The sequence below is a fragment of the Oryzias latipes genome, chromosome 22, assembly GCF_002234675.1.
Source record: "Oryzias latipes chromosome 22, ASM223467v1".
NCBI classification, from domain to species: domain Eukaryota; kingdom Metazoa; phylum Chordata; class Actinopteri; order Beloniformes; family Adrianichthyidae; genus Oryzias; species Oryzias latipes.
In genome coordinates this window covers 21,787,211-21,810,594 of record NC_019880.2, presented here as the reverse complement: position 1 = coordinate 21,810,594, position 23,384 = coordinate 21,787,211, and the positions used below count along the sequence as shown (strand labels likewise).

Genomic DNA, 23,384 nt, shown 5'->3' with positions numbered 1-23,384 from the left:
AGTTTTGGTTGCAAGATTTGAAAAATCTGAAACTTCTTATGCGACGAGTGCCCAATAAAATGCAGCCAGATGTGTGGGTTGAGTTTGTAGTGCGAGCCACTGTGCCCTGCAGGTGCTGCTGCCTCGTTTCACTGAAGAACATTATATTTAATAAAGTTTAAATGCACCAAAATAAACACATTTTGTCAGCAGGAACTTGTATTTGGCTTGTTGTAGCTTTGATAAAAAATCACAACATTTTAGGTAAATGACAAAAGAATTGCTCTCGCTTTAGTATGATGAGTATGTAGTATGATTAATATGATGATGATGTTGAGGATCTTAAAGGAGTAGTCAACATTGAAACGGATAGAGTTTTTTTAAGCATCAGAGTCTTGGGCCTCATCAGTTTCGGTTCCTGGATTCTCTGAAGCGTCGGATGGAGGATAGGAGTGCAGTGACTCCCTCCACAGCGACCTTTGCACCTGGAAGGCATCTCCGGCCTGCGTGCCGCCCCCCCCCCTGCGGCTCTCTGGCTTCCAGCATCGCTCCCCGCGTCCACAGATGGAAGAGCAGTGGGGGCAAAATGACAGTCGTTTACTGGCAGATGGCACGATTTCCCCTCAGCCACTGGGCTGCAAAGTTGTCACTTAGGTTCTGTGTGTGACACTGTGTGTGTGTGTGTGTGTGTCTATGGGTTGCATTAATGTGTGCTGAGGACAGAAATGTCCTTGAAAGTTTACAGGAAGCCCTAAATAATCATTTAAGGAGATGAGCTGAAAATGAGTCTACCTGCCTTCATTAATTCACCACAGTTTATTGGTGGGCATCTGCATATTCGTGTGTGGACGTAACCTCTGACCCCCGGGAGCTGCTCTGCTGCATGTTTGTTAAGTGTCCTTTTTTTCAGGGACGGCAGGCTTTAAATGAAAACACAGGGAATGTTAAGGAGGAGAGTTTGCTCTGCAGAAGCTTGCACGATCTTTAAGGAAGAATGCGTTCACAAACAAAGTTTATTAGAATAAATCCCAAACCTTTTCCTCCGTCTAACCTTGTGCGAGCGTTGGCTAAAGAAGAAGGTGACATAATATCCCAATGTCAGTCTGCAGCGTTGTTTATTTCTTAAAAAAGGTTGGCAATATTTCCAGGTTTTCCTTCAAAACAAAAGAGGCCAGGATGACCAAGAAGGCCGCGTCACAAAGCCACAACGAACATTTAGTGTATATTGCCTTGATGAAAATTGGTCAGACTGTCATGGTGCAGGGTGGCTTGAGAGCCGGTTGGACCCAGACGCAGAGGCGGAGGCATGAGGATCAGGGGCAAAGGGGTTTAATGCGAAACACAAACGAAAAGCGCTGCAGAGCAGGATCTCAGAACTGAAACATAACTCACTGTGACGTGGCAAGAGAACAAGGAACTTGGCATGACAAGACGAGAACACCAGAACAGGAACACTAATGGACCAACACAGGAGGAAGGCAGAGACAAGACTTAAATACAGACAGGGCAGACAAGACACAGGTGGACACGATCAGGGCTGATGGGGACCAAAGGAAGTAAAACTCAAGAAAACAGACAAGACAGGAGACTTTCAAAATAAAACAGGAAACAGAAACAAGACAGAACAAGGACCAAAAACAAGACAAGTTCAAATCATGACACAGACGTGAATATACATGGAAAAAATGGGAAAAGTTGTGTTTTTCTATGTGAAATTTTCTCAGCTGGATCTGGAATGAACCTCGTTAAAACCACAGAAGTACAAATAAACCACGCAAAAAACACGTAAACTAACGTAGAACATGAACCGTGTGTAATCATTGTTTATGTGCAATTTATTAGTGATTTGTGTGCCAATTACATAATTTTAACGTGAAATGTGCGCCGTATACGTGATATAACTTTTCTGAAGTCTATTAGACATACGTGGAACGGTCGCGGAAAGACACATTTGCATATGCATCTCACAAAAATCACACACAATTGCGTAAGATTTACATAACAAATGCATATTAACTGCGTAAAATACTCGTAAACTGCGTAATTCTCAACCAACCAGAAATGTCGAACAGCTCAAAACCGAATTCACGTAAAGACCCGTCGGCCAAAACCCTCCACAGACATCCTCAACTTTTGCTCCAAAAGAAAGTAAAGTATATTTCGGGTTTAGGCAGGTGTTTGAGAATTTCAAAGTGGACATACCATAGTTAAAAATAAAAAAAGCAATTAACCGATCCTACAGCACCATAAACATAGGTCAAAGAGAAATAAACACTGTGACACGCTTCCAGTCGACTGCTGCGGTAAATTACTTGTGTTTCTGTTTTTCTGCGGTAATAAAACGTGTTTTTACTTGTTTTCGGCTTTAAACACGCTCTTGTACTTTCCAGCTCACTTGTGCGAGCCTGTTTTTCAAGAAAATCTTGAGGTTGTCATTTACCGTGGAACATCATTACCCTCCTGTCATCCAGTTATGCAAATCTATGTTTGTGTGTGCGTGGGCCCACGTTTGTTTGATAGAAATCTGCTTCATTCCTGAAAACCTAAGAAACCTTTAAAGTGTTTTTTTTTTGTCTTCACTTCTCTGGCAACAGTATCCTGAAATCTCTTGGTCTGCATGGAAACAGAGGAAGACAAACAAGTTTAGAGAACACCTTTGTGTTGAACAATGGCTGCTCTATGCTCAGTCTATCATGCACTCCATCAAACCCTGTAGACATTTGAAACACTGTGCTGGAAGAAAGTTAAACATTAATCCCAGTTTCTGTTTCACAGGCTTGATCCAGAGAATTTAGGGGTAAAATTCTATCCCTTTGTTGATTTCTTTCTTCTGTTTCACACCACAAATTTCATGTGCTGGATTTACTCCCCCTCCTTTTCTACTCTTGTTTAACTTCAAATAATGATCAAACAGTGAAAAAGACAACCGAGTTGCTAATGCAGTGATTCATTAAGGTCATCGTGTCAAGTCGTGGTTTTTTTCTCCCAAGGTCGTGTCCCACACCCACTACGCACATTTATGCATAAAGCACGGATAAAAGTTGGTCGTACGTGAATATACGTGGAAAAAGTGGGAAAAGTTAGGCCTTTACATGAAATTTTCACAGATGTATCACGAATGAACCACGGAAAGAAATACGGAAATCTACGGAGCCCGTGTCCTGACATTAAGATATAAAAATATATCTTGTTCCCACAGATTAATATCTCGTTCGCACGAAATACTATTCCGTTCCCATAAGATACTATTGCGTTCCCTCAAAATACTATTGCTTTGCCTCCAAATACTATTCCGTTCCCTCGAAATGATTAACTCGTTCGAACGCAATAATTAATCCGTTCGAACGCAGTAATTATTCACGTCATAAGTCATTCACGCGGATATGCTCTCTGTACGCCGGCAAAAGCCGCTTTCAGCGGTAACTTCCGTGTCTCTGTGACCCATATTTGTTCAAAAAAGGAACATGGAAAACAAAAATGATCACTTTATTACCGTCTCAATGAATATAAGAAAAATATCAAAAGATTTATGATAACTAGGCTGCTTTGTCATACGATAGCTCCTGCTAGGCTACTACTAGCTCCGCCGCAGAGCTCTTTGATGTATGCCGGCATTTGGGCAACTGGCTGGTCTGTTGTCAGACAGCTGATATTGTAGTTTAGGGTCGAATAGGAATAATAATATTCAGGACTTGTCTTTTATTAACTTTAGCAGTCAGTTGCTTTACATTCGAAGGCTATTAGGCTACATGCTAACTGAATAGCCAATCATGATCATATCCTGTTATTAATTTACGTCATAGATTTACAGCAGATACCTTCACATTTCTCTCTGTGTGTGTCTCATTACATTGCATTGAAGACACGGAGGATGTTTAGAAAACAGATTTATTTATTTTAAAAAGCACAAAGCATCGATCGTATTCACGTTCACATGATCATCATCTGGTACGCCCTCCGGTCATCTTGCTGCAAAAAAGCCGCTTCCTGCAGCTACTTCCGTGTCTCTGTGAGCATTCAATAGGGGTAAAAATAAAAGCAAGAATGGTCGATCTGTGATTTTCTCGATTAAAATCTGAAAAATATCATATTAAGCTGGCTGCTTCGCCTAATACACTTACCTTTAGCTCGTAGCATAACAACAATAGCACTACGTCACGTTTCCCAGCATGCTTTGCAGCCAATCATTGGCCAATCACCGTGTCCCTGTGACCAAGGTGTAACAACAAGACCAACTAGTCCTTTATTCTTGTTACTTTTACTTTTTTTCTACAAAAAGCAGACTACGTGGTGTGGTGCATTATCCCAGCAACGTGCACCGCTGCAGTCAAGGTCCGGTGATATAAAGCGATATACATATGCTGGTTGTCCCCGACGCATTGAATAAAGAATCAGTTCAGAGAGAAAGTTCACGTCTTACCGCTTGTTTTTGGCCAGAAGATAAAGATAAAAGTTGTTTTAAAGAACCCAGCACAGTGATACAGATCATTTATGCTATGTGACCAGAACTACTTTTTTAGGCGTGTGGTTATCACGTTTTAGTTTACACCCAGCAGCCAATCAGAATCTAGTATTCACCCTGACTGTGGTATAATTGCATATAAACTATGTAAAATACGCATAAACTGCGTAATTCTCAACCCATCAAAAAATTTAAACAGCTCAAAACTGAAATTTGCGTAAAGACCCGTCGGCTGAAACCCTCCACGGACGTCTGCACACATCAAAAAATAAAAACCGCATAAGTGGACGATACACAAATTGTGGCTGTGTGACACATTGTTGGTCTGTTGGACGTCTTGATGAGTCTGTCAGATCAAATAATCCCAGCGCAAAGCTTTACTCGTGCACCGTCAGCAGTGGATCAGCGGGTCACTGTGTGGACTTTAGATATTAATACACTCATCAATGCCCTTTGAAATTCTTTGTTTCCCATTCGATGAATTATGGATGATCTGTTCTAACCCCCCTCCCCTTTTTTTCTGAAGCAGTGCTTTTTCTGTCTCTCTTTTCCGCCTCTCCGTGCTCATGTCAGCATCTCCCCACACTCCTGTTTCGGCCCGTTTCCACGTCTCCATCAGTTTGGGAGTGCTTTGATAGCTGCGTGTGCTGCCTGCTTCAGCCTAATGATGTCTGTGGGGCATGCACTCACTGCTGCATGTCTCCCACACACCTGTGCGTGTCCTCCGCTCCACCTCTGGCTGCAGTTCAGGCCAGCGCCTCGCCCTCTGGCTGACAGCAGGGTTGACATGCAGCAGCACTTTGATTACAAGCTCCCCTCAAGGAAAGTGTTTAGATATTTAACAGATATCACAGGAATGTGTGGAAACAAAAAGGTTTTCTGATGGAATTCCACTAAAAATGTCTTCTACTGGAATTTAAATGATGGAAACATGCAAAAAAAAAAAAGACCTAAAATTTTCTGCTTCGCTAGCTGTCACACGTATGCACAAAACTATCGAAATGTAGAAAAAACACAACTTTGCAATTATACTGTTTCAGTTAAATCCTAATTATGCAAATAAAAACAAACCAACTCACATGTTGACCAATACTTTGATTGACAGCAGATCCACATTCACATGTCTGCCACGGCGCTGGCCCTCATCATCATCTATCACAGGAGACGTCGGCGTTTTTATTCGATAAATGCGAGTTTTTTCTAAATTGTTGTGTTTCCATTAGGCAAATTTATTATTGTAAATCCAATTTGCATAATATCATAGTCAATGGAAACACAGCTAATGTCATCTTTGTTATTGTGGCTGAATTGTTGGGATACATTAGTAAATGCAAATGTTTCATATACCCTATGCGAGTCCTGTCTGACGTCCTACGTTATACTTTGAGCTGGCTGCCTTGTAAAAGCTCAAGCTGGGATAAAGTAAATGACAGGCGGTGAGCAGCAATGGCTTCATGTAAACACAAGGATGAAAGAGGGACAATCCCGGCTTGATCTGCCAAACTCCCCTCAAGATGCGTCTGAAAAAGCAGGGACATCCTTCTGTACTTTAAAGAATAAAAAATAAAAAAATCTGGTCTTCACAAGAACGCGGCTTTGATTGGAAAAACCTGAGATGACCACAATAAGAATGCAAACGTGTGAAATCCTTCTGGCTTCAGCTGGAATTACCAAGATCAGCAGCTTAGTGTTGTGGTGTTGTGTGTTCAGGTAATTACAGAGCTCTTCTGGTTTGGTTACAAATGTCTTCTCCTTTAAAAGAACCTTCAGCCTGAATCTGGAGGGAGTTTTCATTCATTTTTGATAGTCCTCTGACAAACAATTTACAATTCATTCAACACATTCCCCTCACTTATATGGGTGTAACGATTCATCTGAGCATAAAAGTCATTCTTATCATAATTTGTGGTTGATATCGGTTCATTTTGTTCGAACTGATTCTCTGACCTAAAGTGGATCCAGATCATCTTTATCCAAACTTCCAGCAGTGAGACTCAGAAATTCCTGCTACTGAACAGTGAAGTTTTCCAGATTTCTTCCAGATCATCAAGTTTAAATGAAACATGTGTCCAAACAAACAAGTAAACTAGAATGAATGTCAAATCCATTCACATATTAGTTTCCTAAAGTTCAGCCCACTGTTGTTTTTTCCACATCCAAAGAATCCAAAGGGAACATTCTTAGAACATTCTAGACACTGGATGGTCACATGACTTTATTCAAAGTCTGTCCACACATTGGACTGGAATGATGGACTGATCCGTTTCTGCTGAATCACGTAAAATGAACCCAATGGTATTTTCCAATATTGATTGAGTTATTTCATCTGGACATGACTTTATGATGGTATAGGTCAAGCTGATTTGATGCTGCCTCAGACAGATTGATCTGGTTGGATCATAGGAATAGAAATCGGTTCATCAGTTAAGTTGATTAACCCCTAACTTTCCATTTTAAAAATTATTTGTTAAATAAAAATGTTTTCACAAAACTAGTGATTCAAATTGAAAAACTATGGAACTTTAGTCATAAAATTAAAAACCCTTATAGTAAGAACTAATAAAAAATTGAAACCTGAAAAACACATAAAATTACTTTAAAAACAAATTCTGAGTTTAATTAATAAATAGTCTAATTTGATTGAAGATTGATTCAGTTAAAGTAGATTTTTTTTAACCATAGAACTTTATCTCTGACTTATCTCTAATGCTTGGATAAAACAGTAAAACACTTTTTCAGCTTTGCTATTTTCTTTGGTTAAAATGATCCAAACTACTAAACTAAAAATGTCTTAACTTATCTGAATAAAGCTCATTAAAGCTGAAAGTCTTATCATCAAGACAGTTCCTGTCTTTTAAAAAGCCTCTGATTTTTATCTAAATGTTGATGTAAACTATCATTTTCCTTCTTGTAAATTCAAATAACCCGTGCCGCTGGCCTCCCTAAAAATAAAGATGTTAAAAGATGTTCAGATAACATTGGTGTGAAAATGTCTATACTTGTTCTGCAAAGATTCCAGCTCATTTGACACTTTTACCAAACCAAAAATCATTTTACATCTGGTGTCCTTTTTAGTAACACTTCCACCTTGTAATCAGCGCAAGCAAATGAATGCCTGTTTTTTTTACTGCCGGACTGTTTCTTCCTACAGTTTAGCCAACACTCTGTCATCAAAGCACGCCTGAAGTTTCCATGTGTTCTTGCACTTTGGAGGGATTTCTGTTTTTTTTTTCAGATTCGCATGTTGGGTCTTTCTAAAAGAAAGTCCTTATTTTTTCTGTTGAATCTGCCTGTTATTGTTCTTGTGACACCAGCTGCTGACTATTCCTGTCACTCCGGTGCATAAATGCTGCCTCGTCTGTGAGTTTGAGCCGTGACGGTCGCTGTTGACCATTGGCAACCTGGAGGCCAGTAAATTCTCATCCTTCACTCCCTCCACTTTCCATCTCTGGAAACAAACAAAAGAGCCTGCTCCTGTTTCAGGGAGTGCTTTCTTTTATCTCATCCATGCTCTTATTTTCTCATTAATTCTCTCCGTCTTCACCTGCATGTCTTTTCACACATGTGTTCTTTTCATCCTCCTCCTCTCTCTTCTTCTTCTTCTTCTCTAAACAGTTAATAGAATGCCCAAACATGTCATAAAGCTGCCTGTCTTCTTTCCATCGCTCTCCATCAGTGCAGATGACACGTCTAATACTGAAACCAAACTCACCCTCAGCCTCTTCCTCTGTGATTGTGCCAGGAGAGCTAAAATAATAAACCCTCGTGCCGTCTGCAGTGTGTAATGGAATCCTTTTTCTCCCTGCAAAACAGAGCCGTGGGGCTTGCTGCTGGTTACAACTCCGCTTTTGACTTCTTGAAATAACCTACATTTGAAACATTTCGAACCCCTAACATGTTCTGTGATAGCGGGCTTCATTTGTTTCTAGGTGAGAAACATTGTTCTCTTCAGTTTCTTTGAACTGTCTGCAGGCTTTGTTTGCCGGTCAGATTCCAGTATTTGAGTTTGAGCCTCCTTAAGAAATCCCGAGGGGGTCAGGATGTCAGCCGCGACTCTTATCTTGAAGAAGGACTTCGAGCCGCACAGATGAAACTGCTTTAGTTTTCTGTCTGACACCCGGCAGATCCCGTCCTTTCGAACTGATAAAAGGCAGAAAACATCTCGATTTTGTAACAGAAAACACGATTTCATTTGGGCTCTACTTTACTCTGAGAATAAACACTTTGATAAAAGCCGTGTCGCACAGCCGTTGCATACGTTTTGTGCATTTTCCTCGTATGACATTCGGTCTTGTGTGATCCATCTACTGAGTGTTTGTGAGTGTTTCTTGCCTTCGTCGGTCATTGATGGGCACAGATGTCGGTGGAGAGTTTCGGTTGTTGCATAAATCATACGCAGTTGTGCTTGACTTTTGTGTCTTTCCAACTCCGTTCTAACAGACTTTTCACGCATGACGTATAACTCTTATATCACGTATACAGCGCACATATCATGTTCAATTTACATAATTGATTTGCGACTCACTAATAAATTGCAAACAAAGAGCGCAATAATCACGGACAGTTCATTCACGCTTTCTTTGCGTGGTTTATTCTTTTTTTCTTTCGTGGTTTTGACGTGGTTTATTTGTGATACATCTGTGAAAATTTCACATAAAGACCACGACTCCCCCCCCCCTTTTCCCACATTTATTCATTTAAGACCAATTTTCATCCGTGCAATATGTGCAACATGTTTGTAGTGGCTGTGTGACTCGGCCTCAAGATAAACAAATGTTTAACACAGAAAACTCCCCTGGAGCATGTAAAGCTAGACCAGCAGCACTGTAGGACTTTACGTAATACTATGGCTGTTATTTCAGTCTGGAAATTAACTTAAACATGTTTTGATGCAAATACATCAAATGAGAATGTTTATTTAAAATTTCTCTTTGGTTTTTGTCGTTCTTTGGATACGTTTTATGCCAGGATGTAAACTTTAGCACTATCCCTGCTTATGTTCTGTGTGTTTATTGCTAAAAGCCAGATGATTTGAAGGTGAAGTGTTACACTAGTGACACGGATGGACTCTTATGAACAGTTAGACTGTAACAGGATTCGCACAGGAAGCCCTTTTCAACGCTCACTCCACTCATTTTGACTCCAGAGACCCAGTGAGAAGTGTGGTACAGATGTTTGGAACAACTGTCCTCCAGTTGGTCTTTCTCCTGAACAGAGGCTCTTGTCTCTGATCAGCTTGTTGTTAGTGGAGGGAAGACAGACGGGTGGGAGGGGGGGGGACTTTACTGCATCTCTGTGGCTCTCAAGAGCAAACACACTCCAGCACTGTTTCACTTTCAGCACGTTCCCTTCACCACTACAAGCGTTTCTAGTTTTCCCGCTGGAGAGCCGGCCGGAGCAGTTCCAGGGAAAAGCGCTAGCCGGGCTGTCGGCAGCGGGCCGTGACGGAGGCTGTGTTTGTGGCTGCAGCAGGTCACGGGACCCCCACCGTCATAAACAGAGCTGTAAATGCTATCGCCGACATTCCTCGCCTTCACCTTTCCAAAGTCATGTTTCAAGTTGGGATTTGTTTCTCTGAGACAGATAACCTTGCGGCTTAGAGTTCCTCTTTGTGCTCGCTTGGTTATCAGATCCTAACACGGCTTAAACTTCTTACCTTCAACACTGATTTACCCACAGCCTTTTAGTTCTGCTCCATTGCTTTAATGAATAACATTTTCATTTTTGTTTCCGTCACAGCTTCTGTCTCCTTTGTAAATGCAAAAATACCACGTATAATTAAAGAAGTCGAATGAGTTTATGAGACAAGAGGGGAAAAGACAAACAGGCAGACGTGAATTTCTTTAACTTGTCTCGCTGGGACAAAAAAATACACAATTTGCAACAAAATACCATAGTTATTTTTATAAGTATTATTGTGTTTTTTAACCCCCATAGTACTATGAGTAGATGTCTGACAATGACTGACCGTGGCAACATTTAACACAGTTGTAATGGTAAAAGTGTCGGTATTACTGAATCCATTAGGTAGATGTTTGTGAGCTGCTGTCAGTGCCACACCAGTGAAGTTTATCTCTACTGGAGGCTGTCAGGGCCTGTGTCGGAGTGGGGAGGGGCGGATGGAGGTCACACATGGGAAGTCGGGACCGGGGGTCTCGGAGGGGTCGAGAAAGGCCAGAGTTTAACATTTCAATCAGGAGTCTCCTTCTGCTGGGTCAGAGTGTGTGGAGATGTTTTCCATCAGCCGTTGGGACATCTTCAAACATCACTTTGAACCTTCGCTTCTGATCGTTTCAGATGCAAATCGGAAAGCTCACGGAAAAGATGTTGGACTCGTGCGACAAAAAAGCATCAATCCAACAGTTCTCAACCACAAATGTAGTTCATTGCAAACATTACAGATAATTGTAATCCAATTAGCCTACTCCAGATTATTTGAATAAAGACAGACTATCTTAATCAGATTATAATGGTCTTTGGAAGTGACTAACAGATTACATCAAAGGCTTTTCTGTGTAATCCCTGTACTGAGTTCGGGCTTCTGAGCTGCTGAAACTTCATGAAACATGCAACAAGCACAGAACTTTTTTTTTAAATACAGCAAACTTGTTGTAGTTTGCATCATTAGAACTTTCTTGTAATCTGATTGGTTGTTCAGGGACCTGCGAGTATGTCGTATACTGGCCCCACACTTAATTTGCAGACATCTTAGCTTTTGTTGGCCGAGTTTCTTACACTTGTCTGCTGAATTGAAACTAGGCCAGTTCGTCTTTGGAATGACAATTACCGCGGCCCAATCTCAGGTCCTATTGGGAGGGATGGAGGGGAGGTGAGGGAGACGATGCGGGTATGAAAGAAGCAAAAACGATTGGACGGTGCCAAGATGCTCTGGACGTACTGTAGCTTCCGTTGCTCGTTAGCGCCGCTGGGCTGGAAAGGGGGGTGGGCGAACCTGGCAAAGGCCGGGGCGGGGTGTTTAGAGGCGACGTCTATCTTTAACTTGAATTTGAGGGTTCTTAATAAAACGCAGCTCGAGGAAGAAAAGAGGCGACAAGCTGGAGAAATCCTCCCTCCCTCCCTCCTCTGTTCCTTTTTTCACCTCCTCCTTGATCCGCACCAAGCCATCCCTCATTTCTCGCCGCCTCCTCCTGGCAGGCTTCTCCGACAGCAGTGTGAGGTTGTTGGCCTGGCCCAGATTAGGCTCATTGTCTGGAGGTATTTACATCCGGCCAAACCATATTAAACAGAGATTAGGGGTTTTCTCTGCACGCTTTAGAAAAAAAGAGGAGTGTAAAGAAGAGGGAGCCTTTGGAGCGGGATTTACAATCGGCATAGCTGTGAAATGGAGAGAGAGAAATGAGCCTTTATGGAGAGGGCTGGGGGGTGGGTGTGGAAAAGGGAGACAGATTCTGCTTGAAGGTCGTGTGATGCTGCCTTGTGGTGGGTTTGCCAAATGGTTGGCAGCAGGTCCAGTTTTGCAGCAGAGGAAGTGAAAGTTGGCGAGTCTGTTGGTGGAAAGAGTCCGCTGCTCTGAAACAAGAAATATCACCACCGCTTGGTTTTCAGGCCGCATCCTGCACAGAAAATCGAAATGTTATCATCGCTAGGGCTGCACTATATGAGGAAAACTTGCGATATTAGTGATCAACATTGCGACGGCGATATAATTTGGGAGACTTGAGCAAATATCAAAAAAAACAAAAACTAAAATTCCATTTTACTGCAACAGTTTAATTTCAATAAGAGTCAACATAACTTAAATTATACTCCAAATCACCCTAGTCTCCATGGGAGGCGAACATCCTACACGAAGGGGCTCCATCTGATTGGTCAAATGCATAAATGGATTTATTTGATTCTGCCATAAGATTGTTTTAGCACATTTAAGGTAACCATTTATTGCAATTCTCACCATCTTTTGGGATATGCATATTGCATGGCTTTATACTGTGATAACGATACATTTATGATTTATTGTGCAGACCTAATACTAATCTGTGCGATACATCGCAAAAGTGCAAAAAGGGTGTGATAAATAGTTACCTTAAATGTCTACACACGTGCTAAAACAATCTCATGGCAGCTTGAAAAATGTAACAAATCAAAGGAATTTCCCTCATTTGACCAAGCGGCTGGACCACTTCATGTGGTTGACCAATCGTTAGGAGCCTTTTTATCTTAGATGCCTGGACTATACTGAATGTCATGTTGACTTTTACTCAAATGAAACGTTTGCAGCGCCCGGCCACAGACTGGCAACCCACCCAGGGTGCACCACGCCTTTACCCAAAAGTAGACGGGACAGACTCCAACAACCCTGTGACCCCGAAAAGGATATTCTTAATGTTCTTGTTCATGTGTTACAATATTGACCACTAACATCGCACATTGCAAGTTTTCCTCATATTGTGCAGCCAAAACACCTTTGACCCCACTCTCTGTTTGTCGAGTGGGTGAAGGTCTCTCAGAAGAGGGGCAGGCCCCTTCCTGGTCCTTCAATTTATAGAAAGACATCCCGATATTTAAAGTTTCCCTAAGTAAAGAACTAGAAGAATATGTTAGGAAGTGATAAAAGAACGAAGCTCCAGTGGAATGAATGGGAGCTTTATTAATGTTCATAGAGTAACGGACTCAAACTGCTGAAACAGCGTTTGTTTCTGTCAATGAAATCCATTCTTTTGTTTTCCACATCCCACCTGCTTGCCGTGCAGATTGCATTGCATCTCTGCTCCACACACATGCTCACCAATGGGCCGTGAAGAAGCAGCAGGTCCCGTTCTTTCAGGTTTGCTGCAGCGGCAGAGGTAAACATCTGATTACCTGCAACATTTCTCAGAGAACTGTTTGCTGCTGGTCTGAGAGCATGCTGGAATCACTGCTTTGTTGTATTATTAGCTAAATGCAGTGAGGAGGAGGAAAAGAGGGCTTGATAAAGATGAATGCCTCCCCAGGCCATCTGGAGTCCATCACTTTCAAAAGCAGTTTTAAACACAGATACGGTCTGAAAAGGCATCTGCTGCTGCTTTCCGACCAGACTCAATAAAAGTACCTGTTAAGAAAAAGAGGCCTGTAATCTGTCAGTGTTTATGATGCTCTCTCTCTCTCTCTCCGCTGCCTGTTGAAGCTTGCGTGGATGTCTGTTCCGGCACAGAAGCCTGGCTGAAGCAGAGCGTGAAGTCCAAGCAGCATTATTAATCAACATAGAGAAAAGCACGACCCATAGACTTCCTGAGGTCCTCCAAAGCAGAGTTTACCACAGCTCAGTCCAGTAGCTGAGATTTTCCTGAAACTCTTTAAGCTGCATAAATCTAGATGAGAAGTGGTTCAGAAATGACACCTTGTGGTTCAATTCCTGCCCGTAACAGTAAATGTTTTCTATTGAGAAGGCAGTAAATAAATACATTCATCAGTGAAACAGAGTGACTGTTAGTCGTATGGACTAAAGTTGACACGGGAAAGTCAAATCTACAGGCTCTTGTCACACAGTCTGTACATATTGCACGGATAAAAAATTGATCGTGCCTACCGTAATTTCCGGACTATAAGCCGCTACTTTTTTCCTGCGCTTACAGCCGTGCAGCTTATTCAGTGACGCGGCTAATTTATGGATTTTATTGGCGGCCGCCGTGTACGTATTTTCGGACACAGTGAATGGTTTGAATTCTCTAACACCAAGCACAAGTCATTTTTTTTCAACACACCTCTAAGAAGCCACACAGCACGGACCTCACTTCAGGTCTTAGACACTTCAGTCATGGTTCAACAAAACGAAACACGCATGCCCAGCCGCATCCCAGAATCCTTTGGTGCCATTAGACCCAACGTGCACGTGATCGCCGCTACAATATGATGAAGCTTTCAAGTTAAAAGCAATCGTTAAAAGCAGCGTGAAAAAATCCACCATCACCAACGGGTTTGGAAAAGCCGGTTAGCTGCGTGACGGAGAGAACAGCGCATGGATTGAATTTACCTCTGAGTCACAGTGACTCGGCTGGCTGCACATCAATATGTGGGAATAATATCAGCCTTTATTTTGTCGGGACACGACTGGAGACACAAATTTATGTGGTCGTTTTAACGGTTTCTAAGGACTGAGCGGAGTTTTGCATTGAAACGCTCACAGCCTCCGTGTGAGCTGGAGACTGCGTGTCGTGTGAGCTGCGGGGCCGATGGCAGTCTGAAGGCTCCCACACGTAACAACGCATCCGCCCCTCATCCACAAAACGTACAGTATTAAGTCCGATTGCTCTGCACAGACACGATTTGCTCCGTTCACCGGTGCAATGCGTTACGGATGTAATGTTGATTATATGGTTACTGTTTGTAATTTTATGTATGATACCTAGATTGTCAATAAGTTAAAAAAATAAAATAAAATAAAAACCATAACTGAGGAACTTGTGAACAGAATAGAGGTCGATACTGTTTGGCAGATGTAGATATACTCAAATACATGAGCCTGAGGCAAAGCTGACTCCACCCACTGTGTGCTGTTAAATCACGCTTGCTCTGTGAGTCAGGACGTGATTCGTCAGGATGACAATGTTGCCTAATTCATGCGGCTTGTACTCCGACGCGGCTTGTGTATGTATAAAATTAGTTAAACACGTGAAAATAGGTGGGTGCGGCTTGTAATCGGGTGCGCTTTGTAGTCCGGAATTTACGGTAAATCCACGTGGAAAGAGTGAGAAAAGTCGTGGTCTTTACTTGAGAAATTCACAGATGTATTAGGAATGAACCACGGTAAAACCACGGAAGAAGTACGAATAAACCACACAAAGAACACATAAACTAATGTAGAACATGAATCGTGTGTGATTATTGTGCTGTTTATCTGCAGTTCATTAGTGATTCATGCCTCAATTACGTAATTTAAACATGATATGTGCGCCGTATACGTGATATAAAAGTAATACATCAGTAGTTCATGCGTGAAAAGTCTGTTAGACAGACGTGGAACGGTTACGGAAAGAAAAAATTGTGTCATGCTCAACTGACCAAAAAGTTTGAACAGCTCGAAACCGAATTCACGTAAAGACCGGTAAAGGACATCTGTGCACATCGACGAACGCAAGAAACACGTGTGTCAGTACAGTGTGTGAGGTAAAAGGATTTTGGTGTGGTTCACTGCAGTGGGAACTCTTCATGGACTTTCCAGTTGAGCAAAAAAGTGCTTATAAATGCAAAAGTAAAAGTCGCCTATTTTCAAAGGGAGCGCTTGCGTGTTTGTGTGTGTGTAAATGTGTGTGTGTGTGGGGGGAGGGCCAGAGGGGTCAACCTCTGATCGGAAGATCGGAGATTCAGTTCCCGCCATGCCCACCTATGTGTTGAAGTGTCCATTCCCGCAGAACCCCACATTGCTCCAGGTGGCTACAGGTTGGCACCAGTGTTTGGCAGTGGAGCTGCCATCAGTGTGTGAATGTGACTGCAAAGCACTTTAGGGCTTAAAGCAAGAGTTTAGAAAAAGGGTTGTATACAACATTTGCCATGTGTGTGGGAGCCCCCGCATGTACGTGCGTGAAAGCAAACCAAATTAAATGTGTCATCCCATACAAAGCGACACCCTTGGGACGATCTCAGTTTGTGAGGAACCTGACCTCTGAACAGGTGTGAACTCACAAAAGAGAAAAATCTGACGTTAACAACTCAAAGACTAACAGCAAGAAAACAGCAGATGTTGTTCTTTTTCTGTCTTAAAACCTTGCCACTTCTAAACTAGAATCAGTTACTTTAAGGCCCAAAATCTGGAACCACTTTTGGTTTCTGAACAACCGATATTTAGCCAGGATTTTCTATCAGTTCTATCAATTACTCACATGATTGCTACATTTTGAAATCAGCAGTTTCGTGGACCATTTCCTGCCTGAAATGTCCTGAGATTCTGTCAGTACAGCAGACTTAACAGTCGTGTGGTAATGCAATATAAATGCGGTACGGTATTGTGTAGTCGATTCAAGTGGGTTTGCTGAGGTTGATGTCATCAGCACTCCTGATGCTGATAACTTTAGTTTGGTTCTTCTGGTCTCTGAATCCCCCCTGTGTCTGTGTTAAAAGGGGGGGGGGGGGGGGGGGGGGTAAACTGTGCAAAGGCGACCAACATAAGGAGGCCTTTTCATTCCCGGGGCCACAGCGTGCCCACTGGCCTCTGGTGAAGTTTGTGCAGGATAAATAAACCTCCTCAGACGCACAGAAAAGACTTAGACGCAGCGCGGTATCTCAGAGACAGACTTTACATTATTCCACAGGGCTATTCGTTATGATATGTATCTAGAAGGGTTGGATGGGATCAGAGGGCAGGGGCCTCTTGATTTATTGAGAGAGCGTCCGCCCTTCAGTTCACCAACACGCACACACATACGTATGAATTAAAACCCACATCCACTTTGACACGCACACTCAAAACGTACACGTCGCACATTGTTTCCAGCTGGCCCCAGCTTCCAACACACCCTCACACCAGGCAGCCGATGGCTCACACATTCTGGAGGAAGCAGTGGGATGCAGAGATGCGATCCGACCCAAAACCGCAGGAAGATCGCTTCATATTCTGCTTTGTCTTAATCACTGTCCCACTGGGGATCCCGGTCCAAAGCTGTCATCCGCTGATGTTTGGGTCCTTTCCTTCAGAGTAACGGCTGTAAATGCGATTCCAACTCCTTTGATTCCCGCTCAGGCGTGTGTTATTTGATCGAATGTCACCGTCTGGATGCTTAGGAAACAAACTTCCTCTTCTGGGCTTCATGTTTTTTTTATCTCCGTTTACTTAAGGGTGTGGGTGTCCGAGCCCCCACACTTCTGCACAGCAGGAAGCACAGCTGCTCCTTCCTTTTTCTGTCGGCGCTGACAGTGCCCAGTTGCGAATTCTTCCCTGCATTTTTCGCTGCCACTCGCCCAACGGAGCATCTCGTTGTTGCTCAACAGAGCAAAGTCACAGCCAATCTGCTCTGAATTTGCATTTATTGTTGCACGATCTAACAGCTCCGGGTTTCCAAAGCAAAGGTGTGGCTTTTTTTCCCATTTGTTCAACCTCTGGCAGTGCAAACATCCAAGCATAGAACAAAACTTCCTCCTACGTATTTCCCCAAGATCAAAGCAAAAGATCAGACAAACGCTTTTCACACCTTCCAATCAAACGTTTTCTCTTCTCAGAGTATTCACAGCGTCAAACATCACTTGAAAGGACCTTTATAATTTAGCTGGATCAGTCTTTTAACAAGTAAATGTGAATTTGAAAGCAACGTCTATTTCCAGCCAAGTCTACGGTTCACTCAGAGCTGCCAGCAGAAGTTCTGGTCGAGTGCTTTAGGGTCCATAAAGCCAGCATGAGCTACGAGTCTCTGGAGAGTATTTGATCAACTCCATAAAGCCTAAATCTGCGTGTTAAAGACCTGAAGAGATTGTGCAGCCTGTTTTCTCCTGTCTCTCTCACGGTAATGCAGCAGCCCATTCATGCTGGGCTTGAATTTATGTGCCTCTGCTTCGCTGCGCAGAATTTCTCATCTTGTTTTAACCAAGTGTCGTTAGCTTCACACTTTAACAACACAATTGGCATTTCCAGTATTTCTAAGTAAAGGTAGTTTGCCATCTCTCGGTGGGTGGAGTGTCTTTGCACCAGGTGGAGGAGTTTGAATACCTTGGGTTCTTGTTCACGAGTGAGGGACGACCGGAGCGTGAGATTGACAGACGGATCGGAGCAGCGGTCGCTGTACCGGTCCGTTGTGGTGAAGAGAGAGTTGAGCCAAAAAGCAAAGCTCTCAATTTACCAGTCGATCTTTGTTCCAATACTCACCTATGGTCATGAGCTATGGGTCATGACCCAAAGAACAAGGTCCCGAATACAAGCGGCTGAAATGAGCTTCCTCCGTAGGGGGGCTGGTCGCTCCCCTGGAGATGGGGTGAGAAGCTTGGTCACCCGCAGAGAGCTCACAGTAGAACTGCTTCTCCTCCATATCCAGAGAAGCCAGTTGAGGTGGCTCAGGCATCTAGTCCAGATGCCTCCTGGACGCCTCCATGGGGAAGTGTTCCGGGCATGTCCCACTGGGCGGAGGCCCCGGGGAAGAACCAGGACACGCCAGAGAGACTATGTCTGTCAGCTGGGGTCCCCCCAGAGGAGCTGGAGGAAGTGGCCGGGGCGGGGGAAGTCCCTGTCCCGGATAAGCGAAGGAGGATGAGGATAGGATGAGAATATTCTATGAATCAGCGGCTGTGGTACATATCTGAAGGCCTTACACATATGTAGTAGAAAAATGTTCAGGTTTTGTGTCCAGATGAGAAAAGCTGTCATAACTTTTCCAATTTGCATTCTCTGTGTTTTCAGACGCAGCTTGCGTACCTTTGGTTTGTCTGCAATGTTCTCTGTGCTGAAGCTGTTCAGATGGGGTTACCTGCCTGTTTCCGGTAGAAATTGAGCCGCTGTGGCTCTTCGAGGGTGTGTTTCTCTGCCCAAGCAGCCTGTCTCACTTGCAATACCTCATCTATAATTCAAAGTGCCTGTTATGTATTCCCCACGTAGATTTTGTCATCTGGGGCACTCTTGCTTTCAACCTTGCCACTCAGCTCCAATTTCCTAATCTCGGTCTGAGGCTGCCTGTGAGTGGGCTGAGCTCACTGCTCACTAATGTTGCTCCATGCTCAATGGGGGGGTGTATTTAGAAACCATAAATCAGGCTCTTAACACACCTCATTCAGAGTTTCCCTGTGGTGGGTGTGTGCACATTTGTGTGTGCATACAAGTGCGTGTAATTTATCGGCAGTGTCGCTCATTCAAGGACGTCCAAGATGGCTCCCCTCGTGCACATGTGCAATAATGCATGTAATTGTGTGGCGGTGTGTGCGTGAGGATTCCTACGTATGTGGATGACACCGTATTGAGTGGTTGTCTGTGCCAAACAATGTAAATAAAGTTTTCATCTGAAGGCATTTCTCATGAATGGGCAGACATGAAAACAACATACGTCTGTGTTATTCTATCTAAATGTGGCCCCTCCCATTCTCAGTGGAGGTAGGCAGCCTTGGAGGTAAACATGTTGATCTTTCCCCGCCGCCGTGTTGGCGCTTGGAGCTCCTGGACTCAATGAGCTTGTGTTTGACAGAGAAGAGGCTGCTTCATCCTCACACAGCCTGGCTCTCCTCCTCCTCCTGCCCTGCATGCACTTCTGTGACCTCCGGAGGCACGTTTTCTGATTGATTACCGGCAGCTCTGCTTAGAACACTGCTGCCATGTTCTTCCAGAACTGTATGCTTCTGTTCAGTTTACCGCAGTCAAGATTTTTAGAGTGTTCTTACCAACACGTCTGAATCGTACTGTGTGCAGATGGGGACAGTATAGAGTTCAATACTGCTGGGTAGGCCTGCACAACAAATCACAAATTTATCGTTATCGCGATATCAAGCTGTGCAATACACGTACACACAAAAGACGGCAAAAATTACAAAAAAGGGTTACCTTAAATGTGCTAAAACAATCTTATGGAAGCTGGAAGTATTTAGTAAAACAAATAAATCCCTTTATGCAATCAGATGGACGCCTTTACGTTGTTAACCGATCAGATGGAGCCCTTTTATGTTAGATGTTCGCCTCCTATGTAGACGAGGGTTACCCGTTATTTAAATTAAACGATTTGGTTGTCTTGCTATTTGTTCATGTATCGCAAGTTATATTGTCACCGCAATATTGATCACTAACATCGCAAATCGCGGGTTTTCCTCGTATCGTGCAGCCCTACTGCAGGGGTTGAAAAGAGGACTGAGGAAAGGACAAAAAACCGAGATTCATTTGAAGAGTGGAGCGTTTTTGTGAGCAGACAGACGACAGAACTGGAGATGAGGGTTTCTCTGCTGTTTTTTCTGGTTGAAGTCTTTACACAACTCATTTGTGATGGAAACGTAAACCACATTGACCTCCTCTATCCCAAATCGTTCTGACCTAAAAAGAACTGCTTTTGATCGAGTTGCGGCTTGGTGTGTTTCTTTGGATCAATGGAGCTCTACCTCTGGGAATTTAGGGGGGAAATTGCTTATTCATATTTATGTGGAGGAAAACTGGAAGATGTCGAAGATTTTGCTATTTTAATGAAGGAAAACTTAAAATTTGTTTGATGATGATTAAATAGATACATTATTTTTAACTTATTTGATGCTCAAGAAGCCAATCTATATTTGAGTAAAAAAAAAAAGGTCCTTCTTGTAGAATATGGAACGATGAGGGAACAGTCCCTGCCACACAGAAAGTCTGGATTTTACTGTTGGGCTCTCTGTTTCCAGACTCTGCGTCCAGTGAAACAGCCTTCCTGGAGGACGTGGTTCTGGGCTTGGGCGACCCGCTGGAAATATCCTGTGAAATAGAAGACCCCTCGGAGCCCATCACCTGGTTTAAAGACGATGCTTGGCTGTTGCCGACCAACCGAACGCGGGTCAGCAACCGGATGCTGCGCATCATCAACGTGTCGTACGAGGACTCTGGAGTTTACACGTGTCGGCTCGCCCGTACCAACGCGCTGCTGAGCAACTACACCATCAAGGTGACAGGTGAGTGTTTTGGGCATCCGTCAAACTCAAAGCTTTTGTCTCAATCCCTGTTACAACCAATGAAAACCAGCTCAAATTACATTAAACCCGTTTGATTTGATCTGAAAGCCGCTTTGGCTGCAGCCTGAAACCTGAGCTGCTTTAGTTCTCCTGCCTGACTGAGAGACAAACTGAGACCAAAAGGGGGTCTCACAGAAATTTTACTCATTTCTGGGAGACCCCCTCAGTACTGTTACTCCTACAGACCATAAGAGTAATTTCTCAACATGACAGCTTCCTATAACAATTCAGAAAAAAAGACAGTGAAAACTTTGCAAAGAAAGATTGATTACTTCCCCTCTGAAGTCCACCCTAGTTCCCTACCAGGCTGCACAAACGCACACATGTGAACAAGCTTTGATGCACAAACACACACTGACACAGACCTACACACATATATCCCACCCGTCCAGACCCAGCCAAGTTTCACACACACACACACACACACACACACACACACACACACACACACACACACCCGCTGTTGCAGTCAGGAATGAGGTTCATCGTTGATTATTGAATAAGACACGGTTATGCACGACTATGGTTCAGGAGCAGGCTTCTACCTACGGTGATGGAGGGGCAGATTTAGGGGAGCTGTGTGTGTGTGTGTGGCGGGGGGGGGGGTCAGAAGAATGTGAGTTACTTAAAAGTCAAGCAGCTTTCTTTCCCGTAAACCTGGTGGACACCAGCTGAGTCTCTTATTGACAACTAATTAGAAAGCAATTAGCTCCAAACGCTGCTGCATTAAAAACAGATGGGAAAGCAATAAATGCACCACTTTGCTCGTCTGCTCCCTCTGCTCAGTCCTGACACGCACACACCCACGCATGCACGCACACACGCACGGATCTGGCTGAAAGCCGGACAGATACTGGCCTTTTCCAGGTCTGATTAAAAGTGCTCGGCTTCTTCTTCTGGACCGCACATCAACAGACACAGACTTAGCTAAACGCTAGGGTTCATGACAGAAAAGGCTGTTTTATTTATTCTGTTTTTATCTTTTTAACTGAATCATGAATGGCTTCCAGCTCTGCTCAGGGTTTAAAACCTCTCAGGACACCGTTTGGAAGCATGAGCTCGAATCACTGTAGCGTTTTTAAGGCGTTTTTGGATATTTTCAGTCTGATGTTTTACAGCGTGGCCACAATATCCTGTTCCCTCCCTGAGAACAGGCAGTTCTCCGCCCTCTACTTTAAACACAGAACCTCAAGTACATCTAAGACACACATGGACCTTTGTGTTGCTCCTTAAATATTTAAGGAAGGTGTCGGATGCCTTTGAACAGTATCCGATTCAGTCCTTGGAGAGCGTTCAGGCAGCGGAACGCAGCCAAATCCCAACGTGCAGCCGCGGCACACATGTTTGAGGCAGGTAAAGTGTGAAGGTACGGATCAGCAGCCGCAATGAAAATGCAGACACAGTTGAAATAGATCACAAAAAAACGAGTTGAAAAGTCAAAGCAAGATGAATTGTTTTAAATTTGACAGAACGGGGAATGAGGACCTAACCGCGGCGATCAAGGTAGTATTTGTATAGTAGTATTTGGTATATCTCCTTAAATGTTGCGACATTAGACAGTACTTCTGCTGTTAACCACTCTGCTTTCATATCATAGACTTAAAAAAAACAGGCAGCTTTTGTCAAACTAAAAACGGTCTGACCAATTTTTTACATTGAACTCGACGAATATTTTTTTAAAGAAAATTTTAATAAATTAATTTGATTTCAGTCAAATCGATTTGTTTTCTTACATTTTCATAAATTTATTTTACTTTTTATTTCTTTTTGGAGAAAAAAAGCTAATTTTTATTAATAAGTCTGATGCAGCAGAAAAGTTAGTTTAATTATGTACAAAAATAAGATAAGATAAGATTTTCTTTATTGATCATGCATTGGGGAAATTCAATTGCTACAGCGGATCAGTACAAAAAAAAGAAGAACAGCAATGTGCAAAAACAATGAAAGGGTGTTTAAAATGTGCAAAAATACAAAAATTAATTACATTTAACAAAAGAAGAATCTACACCTATATACACTGTTACAACTTAACATATGTTATAGGTTAATAATAAAATAAAAATAAAGTAAAAGAAAAAAATAAAGTAAATGAAAAAAATGTAAAAAAAAAAACATAAATGTTTGTCTCTTTTTCTCTGAAGGAATCACACTTTTTCAATGTGAGGTTTATTTTCAAAACCCAAAATTCAATGTAAGGAACACCGTCTGCAGTAAAGCAGTGAAACCAAAGGAGTTAAGTTAAGTTGGAGTTAAAACCTGCAGGGATGAGACTCGCCGGGCCTGTCAGGTTCAGAGCTGGCTCCCGTCAAACCAGAGCTGTGGAACTGAACCGGAAAAACCCAAAGGTCAGATGTAA

General features: G+C 43.0%; 1 protein-coding gene across 4 annotated transcripts in view; it reads left to right on the top strand.

The window, feature by feature from the left end:
- fgfr3 (fibroblast growth factor receptor 3) overlaps positions 1 to 23,384 on the top strand; it is a 64,544-nt gene that overhangs the window by 4,561 nt on the left and 36,599 nt on the right. For all 4 annotated transcript variants that reach the window (XM_020713959.2, XM_004082697.4, XM_011490709.3 and 1 more), the window contains exon 3: positions 20,705 to 20,968. In XM_020713959.2, coding sequence (XP_020569618.1) covers positions 20,705 to 20,968 — 264 coding nt within the window. The remainder of the gene's footprint in view (positions 1 to 20,704; positions 20,969 to 23,384) is intronic.